Below are 15,807 nucleotides of genomic sequence, written 5' to 3' on the forward strand. Positions count from 1 at the left end.
AAAAAAAAATTATAGGTTCCACAAAAGTATTAAGGAGCACAACTATTTTGAACATTGACCAGAAATGCTTATATAATTTTCCCCCTTTTTATTTGTTGTGTATACTAAACAAGCTTTAACTCCTCTACAAGAGACTTGTATGAAATAAGTGTGTGTGTGTGTGTGTGTGTGTGTGTGTGTGTGTGTGTGTTAAAGCCTTAGTCTAAAATGAAAACTCCACATTTATGTGATGCAACTTAGTATTTTTTTTAATTAAAATTCAAAGGCTGTAGAAAAAGGGTGCAGACTTGTAATCAAAATGTTTAAGATATTATGCAATAAAACAAATTTCATTTTAAGCAATGGAGTAAAACAAAAAGATTGTCTGGAGGAACATTACTAACAGTGCATTTAAATCATTGCCGTGAGATTCGTAGTTTCTAATTTCTGCTCTCAGTCAGTTTCCATGCGTCTGTCTTGCTGGCGAACATTAACTAAGGCCACATGATTTACATTTCTCTTTTTAACCTGTTTGTTCTGCTATTCAGCAGTAATTCCCAGCATGACACCAAAATGCCTGATCTAGGCTCAAGTAGGAAGTTTATTATGAGGTTTAAAACTAGTGTGATTTCCCGAAATAACAGAAAACCACCAGCTACAGTAAAGCAAATCTCAGAGAAGACAATTAAACATTCATCTGTGTAACAGAAAATTAGCTTATTAATTACATCAGTAGTTTTAGAAAGTATAAAACCGCTCAATGAGGCACATCTCCAATTTAGTACAGTGCTGACTGTTTGAACAAGAGGACACAACATCATACAACCTCAAACGTATTGTGTTTCCAACGAGCTTTAAAATCTAATCTCTAAAAACTTTTGAAAGTCGGTTTTTAACCTTTTTTACAAAGGTTACCGGCAAATTTCAGTTAAATAAGATTTCATGCAAAATACAACCTTAAAAACGGTTCAAAATGAGAATCATCCCTGTTCAGTCTTCATATCGCAACATCTCTTCTTGTCTTATTGGTTGTGGCCACACAAACCTTCCATCTTGCTCTTGATCTAGAGTCCGCAGTCAACTCAGATGAACATTTCGAAATGCCGACCACATGTTTCTGTTCCACATGTGTCTTCTCAAATCTGATTCAGTAGAGGAAAAGCCAGAAAGTATCCCAAGACAGATCCAATGATGACCCCCAGGAAGATCCACACGTTGTAGGACATGACACAGAGCATGAGCATGTAGCCCAGCGTCACCTGCAGGATGTGTATGGCGGTCTGGAGGGAGTGCAGAAGCCAGCTGAAGAAGGAAAGAGACATTTGTAGGAGGGCAGAGATTCATTAAGCTACGAGGTATAAATAATCATCAACTCATTGGTTATCTTTCAATCGGATTCCACCGATTTGGATGTCATTACAGTTCAAAACACTTCCTAGTTGTCTTGTGAGCATTACCTCTTCTTAACAGCGGTGGTGCTGTCAGCAGTGGTGGCCGTATTCTCGGTGGGAGCTAATGAGATCTCAGAGGGGCTGTTGTTCAGAGAAGAGCTTCCCCCTTGACACTTCATGACAGGGGCGAAACAGGACGCTCCAGGTGAGAGAGACACCGGAGCGGATGAATGCTTCATGGAGGGTTGCTTCTGTTGTCCGATAGTGACCTTCCACACTTTCAGAAGCTCGTAGATCACTGTGAGCAGTAGAACGACAAAGACCGACAACACCATTCCTGTAGAGAGAGAAATCAAGACACGGGCTTTACACACTTTACATTGCTAATCGAACTTTTAAAATTACAGGTATAAAGTGTTTTTTAACACTAGGGTCTTAAGATCAAAATGTTAATATAAAAATTATTAAAATGTAAGCCCTTCAGGTTTATATAGCTAAAATCAGTTGTTAAAAATGTAGTAAATGTTCAGATAAAATGTTTAAATGTAAACAAAAACCAATATAGTTTTTATAGTTGGCATTAAATAGTTAAATAATTTAACAAATGTTTCTCTTTCAGTAAAGATGCATTACAGAATGCTATAGTTTAACAGAAAAGTAACATTTATAATGTTATTTATTTATTCGCTATTTAACGCCAGGCCAGTATTAAGGCTAATTTCATGGCGATCTCTGAATAAATTATACAAATTATACAATCAACAAAAGGAAAAAGACATTTACGATGTATACTAAAATACATTCAGGCGATAGATACACATACAAGTCAGTTATTAATAATGTTACAAAATAATTCTGTTTCAAATAAATACTGTTCTTTCATACCTTCTATTATTATTATTTTTTTTTTTTTTTAATTGTAACAACATTTCACAATATTGCTAAAAATAATGAGGATAAGAGACTTCAGAAACAGTTTTAAAATATTTCTAACCCCAATTTACATATATCATTATCTGTCTGACTCTTACAATGAACTGAAACCAACCGGGAGCAAACCAAATCAGGAAGCTGTTGTTTACGTGATTCCCACAGTATGACTGAATATACGCACATTCAAGCCCTACACTACAATATAATAATATACTCTATAAAGCTGTGGCATTTCTACAACAAAGAGCCTGATGTCAAAACTGTGAAACGGCTGGCCAATTTTCTGGAATATTTCAAGCTCACCATTGTCTGAGATGCACCTGTAACTTCAATTAAAGGCAGTATGTGTATGTATGTATATATAATATAATAATTTAAACTGAAGTAAATTCAAATTAAAATGAAAAAATAACACTGCAATAATTGATGAGATATTTGTAATTTGTGCAAGAACTATTACTTTAATGTGAAGTAACATGTACATAAAAAAAGTTAACCTGTTAACTATCACTCACATTTTTTAACATAGACTTGAAAGTGCATGATCCAAACAGAAATTTTTATAATTCATGACTGAAAACATTTTGGTACATGATTTTGACGTACCATTTTCATGGTAATGGAATGTTTGAATTTAAAATGGGTTTCAAAGGATGAATTTTGAGATGTTATGTTTTCAAGTGATATATCATTTCTGATGATTTCTAAAATGTGAAAAAGGCAACAAAGAAGACTTCTTTTTTTTTTTTTTTTTTGACAAAGGTCAGAACTTGTATGTTTTTGGGGTGCACTCTTGCCATAAATTAATCTATTACTTTTCCTACATCATTCTTAACAAAAAGGATTGGTAAAATATCTATTTAGGAGTTTTAGACCTTTCCAACGATATATAGTTTGTTATTAGATTAGGATTTAATTGTAATATAGTGAAGTAAATGTAGGTGTCTCACCGAGGGGACGGCTGACAGTTAACAGGTTAAACAACTTTTGCATCTAACTGATAAAAGATGGTTTGGTATAAATCATGTATGCGCATTATCCTATCATGTTCGATCTTGTTTGTAAATCCTATGTACCTGCAGGTCCACGCACATCCCAGAAGTCAAACAACAGCGTGACATTGCTGGATCCCTCAAAGTGCATCTGCAGAAGACAGAATAAGCAGGCTTGTAATTTGTGACATGTTTCCGTTGAGGGTTGACTGTCACTCTTGGGAAGAGTTCATAAATAGAAGTTAATGATGCTTCCATTACCTTGTCAAAACAGGTAATGCAATCTTGCCAGTCCTTGAAGTTCAATCCTGGACCTCTGATTAACTACTATTATTCACATCGCAATATTTCAATGCCATCAAGCTTTACTTTTTGCATGACTTTCTTAAATTACCCAAGCAACTGTCAGAAGACACAATATATCAAAGCTAGATCTGAGCAGACTTTGTGGTCCTGGCTTTTCTCAGTACTTCTGCAGTGTTAACATTAGAAGTGGTAGAGGAAGCCTAACCACTTACATGTGACAGTCACATTACAGGAAACAGCCCCTTGAAGACTGATACATTAAACTTGTACTAACAAGTGTGCTTCAGGAAGTACAGAACGAAGAGCAGAAGACAAGGAGGTCCCTGTTATGCTCCAGATCAACAACATTCCATCACTCGCTATAATCATGAGTAAATCTGCCTGTCCTGTCTTCAGAAGCAAAATTTAAGAATTCCATCCAATCCATTTCAAGCACTGGAGAATTCCAGGGTCCTGCTCTGGAGATAGTTTTGCATTAGCCAAATGGAGACAAGTGGCTTTTGATACATTTGTGTCCTTATCTGGGAGCAGCTGTGTAAGCTCTCACCTGAATACATCTTTTATTTGTTCTGTGAAATGCTGTTGCCTTGTCAACTTCAGTGTAAATATAGATCAAAAGAATCATTTTGACAGTTTTGCAAAACCTGCTACTTGTCCATGATGTGATGTGACAGAATGACAGCCTTAGGTTGATGATACACAGGGCAACTTTTTGAGCAATGTTGCCGGGCAACTTTAGCTAATAATGCTGTCAAAGTAGAATCAGGTGAGACCCAGGGCTGACGACTGATCTAAAGTATTCATATAAACATTTTTAGTCTTTTTTTTTTTTTTTAATTGGGAAAGTGCCCAAGAAACATTGCTCAAAAAGCCTTAGTCCTCTTCACTTTTATTAAAGGAATAATTGTAATTATTAATAAGGCTGTCAGTTATAGAGGAGGTTAAATGTAATTTCCATGTTTAGTAGGAATTATCTTTTTAAGTAACTATTAACATAACGCAATGGTGTATTAAAATGAAATATGCATATCTATGTAGTAAAAACAGCAACAACCCACTTAATGCTTAACATCTGTCTTGGATTACAGATGCATTTATTTATTTATTTACTGACTATAATTTATCTGCGTGAAATCAATGTAATTGTAAAAAGTAAAACTTACATTCATGATGAAGTCGCGTGCGATCGTCTAAAAAGGAGTTCAGGTAAATTTAAGACAGATGACACGACCCTTGCCTCAGAAACACACATTTCACTACCCCCTGCGCCTCAACGGCCAAGTTAGACACATTTTTCTGTGCCCGACTGCCCGTACAGCTAGGCAGTTGAAAAGCACTCAGCCCAAACAAAAAAGTGCCGTTACATCACGAGGCTTTATTTATATGCGCCGAAAAGGATTATGGGAGTTGAAGTCCTCTGCGTGTCCAATGCGGAAATGAACAAAAACTCGATTAAAACTACATACCACTCTAAAAAGAACGTTATAAATGCAATTTAACTTGTGTAAAGACATGTTAAATACGGGTTACAACGGGTTTGTATACATGTATTCAATATTATTTTTAAATCATACGGTAAATAATACGATACAAGCTTTATAACCAAATCACATAAAATGTTGTGTTTAAATACAGTTTTGGTATAATACAACAATATTGAATGAATAAAGCTATAAATCAACCCAGCCTTTATGTATTCTGTACCCATTGGCTCTTGGTGATGATGCCATCAGCTCGCGCCCGGATGAGGCTGGTCAATCGCCTTAACCAAACTCCGCGAAATGAGGGGCTAAATCTAGACAGAATGGAGATTATCAGGAGATGGACGCAGTCAGTTCGAAAGTATATATGTCCAGAAATTTTAAGAGGGTCTAACGAGATTACAAAAGTATTGTTAGTGCTGGGAAATACATTCGTAGGCAAGTTTGCTAGTTAGCTCGTTAGCTCGACAAGTGGAGGCAGTGTTGTAAGTAAAGAAATTGTCAGAAGCACTTATCCAAAATACATAGTCACTTGTTTTCAGTTTTTCTGGAGATTACGAAATACGACCGTTAAGGTAGGAAAATAAAAATCAACTAATGTCAACGAACTGCATAGGACAAGATAAGAAGTTATTAACGTAAACATTGACAGGCCTAAGGGTAACTTAGTTATATTTTAAAGGGGCTAAAAGAGCAGGTTTTGAAAAAATACCTCTTTAAATGGGGGGAAACTGGATCAGAAAAGAAACAAATTGTTTTGGTGGGATGGTCATGGCTCTGGCAGCTGTGTTATTCTCTTGTCTTGTGATTGGAGTCACTGGTCAAGATGGACAGGCAATGACTGCAGAGGAGAAGTCCGAAATCAGGTGAGTTTAGCTGCGGTGGCCTGACGGGATTTGGCGTGATTATTTTGATGATTGATGGCAGGTCGAATGATTATGGTAAATGGTGTTGTCAAACAAGACGTTTACCTTTGACGTGTACATTTATATTTGGTGACATTGTTTGACTTGACAAACATTTCTTACCTTATACTCTGATGATGATGATGACAGGCTGTAATGCTTTATGTAATGGTAAACATTATCCATGTACTTTAATTCCATGTGATTTGGTTTTGTCTGACATCATGTTAGTACACCAAAATATGTGTTCTTGGGCTGTAAATCTTTATATTACCTCATTGCTTCAGTGGTTGAGTCTTGTTTACTGAGAGAGGGTTGCTTCAGAACACAATCTTGATGAAAACAGTTAATAGGTTCCACTTAATGATTTAGTTTGCTGTCATGCTAATTCCTGCTTTTCAAAAATGTGCAAATAATATTAATGGCAAAGCAGCCATTACTAATTTACTCTGCTGTGCCACGTGGTCCTTCAGAAATAGTTCTAATATGCTGTTTTGGTACTTAAGAAACATCATTATCATCATTGTTGAAAACAGTTGCCCTGCTTAATATTTTTGTGGAAACTGTGATAGGCCTACGTTTTTTTTTTTCTCCAGAATTCTTTTATTAATAGAAAGTTGAAAGAAGAGCATTAAAAAAAATAGAAATCTTTTATAAAAATATACATTTCAAATTGTGTATAAAAAAAAAAAGAAAAGAAAAAAAACTTCCTATCCCCCAAATTTAAACTTTATATGGACATACATCCATACACACACACACAGACTGCCTACAGCAGTGACATTATGTATTTTTGTTCTAATGTGGATGTGGAAGGTATACAATAAAAGGTAGCCTTATTGGTGACTTCTGCAACATTTACTGTTGCAGTTGAATTGAGTTTACATGGACATTTCCATTGCTTTTTTTCTAGTGATATGAAAGAGTAAATGCTGCACATTCTTATTTATTTTATATTTTTTTAGGGACCAAATTCTAGAGATGTTTGATCATGCCTATAACAGTTACATGGTGAGTAAATACCCATAATTTGTTTGTTTATAATTCAGGAATCATTTTAAATTAGTGTTCACAAACAAGAACATTGGTTTCCTGAATCATTTGTATGTATTGGACCTAAATGACTGGCATTCAAAATAACTGTTATTCTAAAGTGTGAAAATGTGGAAAGGAATGCATCTGTTATTAAGACTATTTGAAATGCACTGTCTCTCCTTCTGTTCTCTTTTAGGACTATGCCTACCCAGCAGATGAGTTGATGCCCCTCAGCTGTAGAGGAAGGGTAAGAGGGCTGGAACCCAATCGAGGAGACATTGATGACTCTCTGGGAAAGTGAGTCAAGCTCATAATCATTCTGTATAAAGTAGTGCTGTCAAACGATTAATCTCATCCAAAATAAAAGTTTTGTTTACATAATATATGTGTGTACTGTACATTTATTAAGTATATATATACATACACTCACATGCATGTATACATTTCAGAAAAATGTTTTGTTCATATACTTAATATATTTATATATAATATAAATCAAAATATATACTCTTTGTGAGTGTGTGTGTGTGTGTGTTTATATATACATACCCAGTATACACATATATATATATATTATGTAGACAAAAACATTTATTTTGGATGACAGCACTAGTATAAAGTATAACATTTACCAATTTTATTAAAACTTTTGCTGCACATGACTCTTGTAATCGCATGTTACTTTAGATTCTGGAAATATGACCAGTCAGTTTGCTAGATTTAGTTTCAAAGATTGATTGATGGGACATCTGAAAGTCCTAGATTCTTTGGGATATTAATGGCAACCTCTCTTTCTATCTTAACAGGTTCTCTTTAACATTAATAGACACTTTAGATACTCTTGTGGTGAGTTAAATCTTTTCCAGTTTAATGGAACTTGATCAAAAACATTAATGATGTTTATTTAATCGGGCTGACATGTTAAGAAAGCTCATTCAAATCAATACTAAGGACATAATAATAGATGCTTCTGAAGTGTTGTTTCATGTGTTTTGAGCAGTTGTTAAACAAACTGGATGAATTTGAGGAGGCTGTGAAGAAGACCGTGCGAGATGTCAGATTTGATAATGACATCGTCGTCTCTGTCTTTGAGACCAATATCCGTGTGCTGGGGTATGAATCATGATGTTTCTTTAGCTTTAGATGTGTTTACTGGGTAAAAAAAAAAACTGAGCAGGAATACAGTAGATTTTCAAGCAGGTTTATAAGACGTAATTAGATTTATAGGCCTTATGCTCCAAGTTCACTGTTTTTATAGACTTCCTCCATGAAATGCATTATTGATGAAACTTCTCCGTTTTCTTCCAGTGGCTTGTTGGGTGCCCATGTCATGGCAGATGTTCTAAAGCAGCGTGGAGAGAAAATGCAGTGGTACAGAGATGAACTGCTACACATGGCCAAAGAACTGGGCTTCCGCCTCCTGCCTGCCTTTAACACCTCCAGTGGCCTTCCTTATCCTCGAGTAACTGCACCACTATTGACTGATACTTGAATAATTTGACCTGTCCTTCTGTTAGCAGCAGAATGACATAAAGGTGTAATTCACTGCTGGCAAGATGGGCTTTTAATAAAACATGAATAATTTGAAATCGGTGCTACATGACTAGAAAAAAAGGGTTGTGTTTTTCCATTTTGACAAATAGTTCAATACACATTCTGCACTTTTCATTTTGGCACTGATCGTCTATCAATCTAACTGTCCTTAAGTGGTAATATTAAATAAAATGCTAACTGAATAATTACAATAGATTGATTTTTAGGGGATATACATTTAATCACTATGCAAAATAATTTTCTTTTTATTTTGGGGTGAAATGTAACATGGATCCTATAGCACAAAACACTAGTCACTTTTTGCCTTTTTTATTTTATCACAAATTTTTGTTACATGAGAATGATTCCACATTGTTTTAAACCTTGATCAGACATTTCCTTTAAATGTTTTCATTCTCATTTTCCTCTTCAGGTAAATTTGCGCTATGGGGTCATCAGCCCCCTTTCTCGGACCGGAACGGAGTCGGACACTTGCACTGCTTGTGCAGGCACCATGATTCTGGAGTTTGCAGCTCTCAGCCGACTGTCCGGGGACCCAATCTTTGAGGTAAACATCTAGCATGTTTTCTTACTCATTACAGATCAAGACTCCGACTCAGTGAGAAGTGTGTGCTAAGAGGTTGTTCATACTAGGAGCACGCTAGGAAAGCTTTGGATGTCCTCTGGGAGAAAAGGCAAAGAGGAAGTGACCTTGTCGGCACTGTGATCAACATCCACAATGGAGACTGGGTTCGCAGAGGTGTGGCCTCATACTGACATTTCTAGTTGCTGTCATTTCCTTTGCACAGTAAAAATAAATGTCCCACACAGCCACTTCACCATAACTAATCCCACTTTGACTCATACAGAGACCGTATTCATATCAGTACCTTCTCTGTTTCTCATGACAGATAGTGGTGTTGGCGCTGGAATCGACTCTTATTATGAATACTTGATGAAAGCTTATATTCTTCTTGGGGACAAGGTGTACCTTAACAGATTCAACACAGTAAGGGCTCTTTGTTCTCCAGGAATAATCAAGCCTCTATTAGTCAAACAGAGCTTGTTTTACATCTATGATCTGCCCATGTGACTTTGTCTGTTGTGACAGCACTACAGTGCCATTATGAAGTACATCAGCCAGCCTCCTCTGCTGCTCAACGTGCACATGCACAACCCCACTGTAAATGTGCGAAGCTGGATGGATTCCTTGCTTGCCTTCTTCCCTGGGCTACAGGTTCACTTTTTCATCTTCTGTGTTTCAGGTTGACTCAGAGAATAGAGATATTTTTGCATTGACAAATTGGTCAGCACCAGTAGACTTTATAGATCAGTTTAGGCTGGAGTGGGGGTTAAAAATGAATGTTTCTTGATAGGGGTGCATGATAAATATCGGCCGATAAATAATGCGCATATCGTCAGTAAAGCCGGTTCTCTAATCAGTTGTAAATTCCATCAGGTGCGTGATTTCACATAGATCAGCTGTGACTACACAGAGCTGTTGTTAACGGACAAGCTGCGCAAATCCACGCTGATAATGAACGCACCTGATGGAATTTACAGCTGATTAGAGAACCAGCTTTACTGACGAGATGCGCATTATTTATCGGCCGATATTTATCGTACACCCCTATTTCTTGAATAAATATGGACTTTACTGGCCAGTTGGCGACTACTTTTTTGGTTTTCTGTGATGTGTTCAAGTATACAAAAACGAAAAGAATAAAAAAAACTTTTCGATTGGCAAAAGGCAGTTTTTTCCCTCTCAGCTAGAAAGCCAAATGTTTGCTTTACTTCATTTAGTTAAGACAACAAGATGAAAATATGTATAAAATAATGATAGGTCACAACCATTGTGGTTACTATTAACTAAAACATATTTAAAAAATTTTTCATTTCAAAAAAAGAAATAAATTTAAGTGGAAGTACTGAAATTACTAAAACATTAAAAAGATATAAATGAGATGGGCCAATTTACGGCACATGACATGGTTTTGTGGTCCATGGTCACAAATGAAGTAGTATACCTAAATATCTTTCAGGTTCTGAGAGGAGACTTGAAACCTGCCATAGAGACTCATGAGATGCTGTATCAAGTGACTAAACAGCACAATTTCCTCCCCGAGGTAATTAATGGTCTAAATTTGCACAAGTCACCTTAAACCTAAACATCCTCAGTCATACAGAGATCATTTTTCAGTACTAATCCTCCAAAAGTCCTTGCCTACTATTCATTTTGTTTAACAGGCCTTCACCACCGAGTTCAGAGTTCACTGGGGCCAGCACCCATTGAGACCGGAGTTTGCTGAAAGCACATATTTCCTTTACAAAGTATGGATACCACCTGAAACAGCTGAATATTAAGGCCTACTAATAACCAACAGCAGACTACTTATTTTAGCTGTCTCCATTGTTTTGAAATAATATTTCCCGCCTCATTTCTAGGCCACAGGTGATCCTTACTATTTGAAAGTAGGCCAGTCTATAGTGGAGAAGCTAAACACTCACGCTCGGGTCCCTTGTGGCTTCGCCGCCGTACAGGATGTGAGGACAGGAACGCATGAGGACAGGTGAGAGTCCTGTTAGTAATTCCTCTATATTGTTTGTGTAGTATATATAGATTAAATTTAAAAGGCTGAAGTCAGAGGCGTCAAATAATTCTGTTTGTTTGTTTCAAGGATGGATTCCTTCTTCCTGGCTGAGATGTTTAAGTACCTCTACCTGCTCTTCTCAGAGAAGAGCCAGTTGCCTATAAACATTGATGATTATATTTTCACTACTGAGGCTCATTTGCTCCCAGTATCTCTGTCTACAACCCAACCCCCCTGCCATACCAACAACACAGTAAGAGATCGCCTTATCCTCAAACGGGACTCCAAAATGATGTTCCATGTAGTATGGGACCTTTTGGATCCATAAGAAGTTTGTTTCTATGACTGAATGTTTTCTCAGACTTTGGTTTTAGAGCTTTAAATCCCCACAATGTGATATTCTCTGCAACTTTTGGCTTTATTTTTTGACGGTAATTGTCTACAATACCAGTGTAACCATCCAAAAATAGAATTTTGCATAAAACATTTGCAAATAAAACAGTTGTAACTTTTTATGCAATTTTACAAATATGTGGCTGGAAACATAGTAGTTAATGGGTTTTCAACATCATTGTATACCTTTCAGGAACCTCAAGCTCATGAAGACGATTTATTTTCATACTCGTGTCCCAGTGCTCAAACCCTGTTCCCTAACAACCCCACCTTTGCCAAGACAATCAGGGACAGTTATAAATACCTCACCGGTGTGGGAAGAGCCCAGCAGGCCTCATCTGTCAGGTGGATCATATGTGACAGGTTTATCATTGAAAAGCATCTAGAATAAAAAAAAGAAAAGGACAAAAAAAATGCCTAATTTTTTTTTTTACTATATATATATATATATATATATATATATATATATATATATATATATATATATATAAAACACAGGGGGATTGAACTGCCTCTTCATGACACGGGCCTGGAGCCAATCGAGTTTCTGAAAAGCATGGGCATCTCTCTGACACCCCTTACTGAGTTGGTCTCTGCCAGCCAAGGCTCAGCATTTCAGGTTTCCTTTCATTGGACCAACCATTTTAGTATTGTTTATATACTGTTTTTGTACTTATTAATATTTAAAATGAGCTTTTCTTTTAGTATATTGAGTTTGGTAGCACTTACATTGTCCTGGTTACAAATTGTGTACCTATTATTATAGTAATAATGGAATTTGTATGCATAATTACATGTAACTAACCCTTAACCAAACCATAGTCATTACTCTAACCATACAAGTACATGTTATTAATTAATATTACACACTACTTAATTCTATAATTTCATAATAACAGGACACATTAAAATAAAAATGCACCCTTTCAATTTTTTACTTGTTTTAGTAAACTTGTTTTTCGCCTTTTCGTATTTATATTTACCTTTTTAATTTATTTGGTTGTAGTTATAATAATTGTAGTACTTAAACTAAAACTTAATTTATTTTAGTTCAGTGGACCAGTCGGTTGTTTTAACATTATTTAAATACTATTGTATTTATTAATATTTTGAATTTGCTTTTGTGTATTATCTGTATTCATTTCCATTTATTTTTAGTAATTTTGTCATGTTTTGTTTTCTAGTAAGCTTTAAATTATTTATGTTTTAGTCCAGTTCAGTGGACCAACCAGGTATTTTAGTATTATTTATATACTAATGGTACGTGTGTGTGTGTGTGTGTGTGTGTCTATATATATATATATATATATATATATATATATATATATATATATATATATATATATATATATAAATGGTCCTTACTAATATATATTTTACATTGAGCTTTAATTTGTTTTTGTTATTTTTAAGATTAAACAAACCTTTTAAATGTTTAGTTTTTATTTTTATTTCAGCTGTATTTAATACTAGTTTTAAGTTTTAGTTAAAATAGACACTGGGACCAACTGTTGGATATCAGTGATTGATCTCTTCTTTCATATGTCAGTTCATTCATCCGTCTCTCTCTTTTCCATAGGACTCTCAGAAGGGTGTGTACAAGTTAAAGCTGGTTGCTGAGGTGAGCCAAACACCGGAGCATGAGGAAGTGGTGCCACTAATTGTGCAGCTCATTTCCCCTCCGTTTTTGGGTCAAACAGTCCTTACGGCGGGGCCAGCAAAGTTTGGAACGGATCTTACCAAACAAGAGCATGGGGTGAGGAACCTTATGATAATTTCTTGACTTCACTGCTGGTATTTTACATATTTACCACAAGTTATTGTCTCATCTGTGTCTCTCTAAGGTGAAAGGCAGCATTGTGAAGAGTGTTCCCTATACGGCGTGTGGGCCGATTGAAAACGCAGTAGAGCTGCAGGGACACATAGCACTGGCACTGAGGGGAGACTGCATGTTTGCTGCCAAAGCTCGGCGCCTGCAGGAAGCTGGAGCAACCGGAGTCATCTTCATTGGTGAGATCCAGTGTAACATTACTTGAAGACTATGCTCTTGATTTCTCTGCATTGTCTTAGAATCCGGACCCTTCGGTTTTGAATGTCCTCACAGATCACAGAGATGGCAGCAGCAGTTCTGAGACTCCACTCTTCCAGATGGTTGGAGATGGAGAGCCTACCGATGACATCACAGTTCCCCTGGTGTTCCTCTTCAGCAAAGAGGGAGCTGTACTCACTGCCGCTCTGCAAGAACATCACAATGTGGATGTCCTCTTGCTACCCAAAGAAAGACAACTAGGAAAAGGTATTTGACTAGACAAAAACTACTGAATATAGATTACTTCTGTACTCTTAGTTTGTTGACTTCAGCAAATAGTCAATTTGGTCAGCATATTAAATTTTGTAAGTCAAAAATGTGCTAGTTTTTTTTTTTTTTTTTTTTGCAGGCGTAATATTTTATATATTACTTTTAGAAACGTTTATAGCATTTTACATTGTTTTTATTTATTTCTAAATTCAGATAGATTAAATTATCTATTCTAGATAGATAGATAGATAGATAGATAGATAGATAGATAGATAGATTTTTACATTTTGTACAATTTATCGATTAAAATATACAAGCCACTTTTTAAGGTGGAATCCAATTTTGAGTTTCTTCCTTTCTTTCTTTTTTCCTTTTAGAAAAACCTGAGAAGCTAAATATTAAGTTCCGTTTAGCTAAGGAAGGAGAGTTCGCCGAGGGTGAGACTGAAAGCACTACCATCCAGCTAGTGCTGGACCAGAGCGAGACTGACACAGAGACAAACAATGAGGCCGCATCGTTGAACAGGGAAAACCAGGAGACCTGCAGCTCTCCGCTGAAAGACCCTGAGAGCAGCCCCTGACACTGGGATCAGCCGTGACCACGGTCCCCTTCACAGAACGCAGGGCTGTTGCTCCCTGTCACCGATCTCGGATCAGAAAATGCAGGCTGTGCTATGGAAAATGTACCATCTGAGCTCCTCACAGGGGGATCACAAGTCCTCCCCTGGTTAAGATTGGTCTTATCTTGCATAGTTGGGGACTATATTGATCTGCACAGAGTGAGATGGTACAACACATGAAGCTGCTGTCTCTCTGATATCGTGGTAGTTGCAATAGATTCTTCTCAGTTGTCTACAATTGAAAAGCATCGGTTTTGGGTAATAAAGAGGTGTAAAAGATTCTCTCACGCCACTTTATGTGGATCAGGTTTATTTTAATGTTTTTCATTCACTGCAGATCACTGGTTCTCAGTTTTGTGCATTTATTTTATTTTATCATATCCCGTATTTTTCGGACTATAAGTCGCACCTGAGTCTAAGTCGCATCAGTCCAAAAATACGTCATAACGAGGAAAAAAACATACAAGTCGCACCAAACTATAAGTCGCATTTATTTAGAACCAAGAACCAAGAGAAAATATTACCGTCTACAGCCGCGAGAGGGCGCTCTATGCTGCTCAGTGTAGACTACAGGAGCACTGTGCAGCATCTCTGGCAGCATAGAGCGCCCTCTTGCGGCTGTATATGGTAATGTTTTCTGTTAGTTCATTTCTCTTGGTTCATGTCAAAAATAATTTTGATAAATAAGTCGCACCTGACTATAAGTCGCAGGACCAGCCAAACTATGAAAAAAGTGCGACCTTATAGTTCGGAAAATACAGTAATATAATGCATTCTTAAAGTGTAAGCGGCTTGAAGTCTTCAGGACATCCTTAACACAGACCCATGACCAAACCCAAAATCAGTGTTGAAATGAGGAAGAATGGACCAATAAAACATAGTTCAACATGTTTTAGATACAGAAACATCAGGGAAATCAATGATCTGACTTGAACATGTGTGCATGTGTGTGTGTGAAAGGCATGTATGGTGGTGGCCTTTATCATAATGTAACATACTCTGTGCACTTCATCATGTGCCAATAATTAATATTTGTGTATGTGTGTGCATATTTGCAGCCAATGCATTAATCTCACTTTCATGCAGTGACTGGTGGGGCGTTTTTTAATTGCCCTTTCCTCTACCAAAAACATGCGTCTGTCATGAACGCCCAAGACACAGGTAGATTAAAAAGTGCTAAATAATTGTTTTGTGCAATGAAAAAACCATTTGTGCATCAGGGTGATGATGAAAATGAGTCGTATGTATTTAGATTAGTCTAATTTCGCTATTTATGACTGCCTGCTTTGTCACTTGCACAGCTTCACCAACACACTAGAGGTGCTGCTTACACTAGACTCATCTCTTTCC

At 36.6% G+C, this 15,807-nt stretch overlaps 2 protein-coding genes across 3 annotated transcripts; one reads left to right on the plus strand and one right to left on the minus strand.

The window, feature by feature from the left end:
• Positions 1-227: 227 nt before the first annotated feature.
• Positions 228-4,980, minus strand: LOC113038805 (probable low affinity copper uptake protein 2). Of its 2 annotated transcripts, none has more exons than XM_026196478.1 (4): positions 4,765-4,980; positions 3,380-3,446; positions 1,437-1,707; positions 228-1,281 (listed from the first exon to the last, which is right to left on the minus strand). In XM_026196478.1, the coding sequence occupies exons 1-4, from the start codon at positions 4,768-4,770 to the stop codon at positions 1,116-1,118; spliced, it is 510 nt and encodes a 169-aa protein (XP_026052263.1). In that variant the 5' UTR covers positions 4,771-4,980; the 3' UTR covers positions 228-1,115. The 2 variants fall into 2 exon arrangements, with proteins under 2 accessions (XP_026052263.1, XP_026052264.1); XM_026196479.1 differs by lacking the exon at positions 4,765-4,980 and adding an exon at positions 3,557-4,422.
• Positions 4,981-5,802: 822 nt separating this feature from the next.
• On the plus strand, positions 5,803-14,816 carry LOC113038804 (ER degradation-enhancing alpha-mannosidase-like protein 3). The gene is made up of 20 exons (XM_026196477.1): positions 5,803-5,948; positions 6,953-6,998; positions 7,219-7,319; positions 7,829-7,868; positions 8,023-8,135; positions 8,331-8,484; positions 8,989-9,123; positions 9,210-9,315; positions 9,467-9,564; positions 9,667-9,792; positions 10,598-10,681; positions 10,803-10,886; positions 11,001-11,125; positions 11,234-11,399; positions 11,733-11,884; positions 12,038-12,158; positions 13,119-13,295; positions 13,384-13,549; positions 13,644-13,835; positions 14,216-14,816. The coding sequence occupies exons 1-20, from the start codon at positions 5,803-5,805 to the stop codon at positions 14,416-14,418; spliced, it is 2,535 nt and encodes an 844-aa protein (XP_026052262.1). The 3' UTR covers positions 14,419-14,816.
• The last annotated feature ends 991 nt before the right edge of the window (positions 14,817-15,807 follow it).

This window comes from Carassius auratus, chromosome 21 (assembly GCF_003368295.1).
Source record: "Carassius auratus strain Wakin chromosome 21, ASM336829v1, whole genome shotgun sequence".
Taxonomy (NCBI): Eukaryota; Metazoa; Chordata; class Actinopteri; order Cypriniformes; family Cyprinidae; genus Carassius; species Carassius auratus.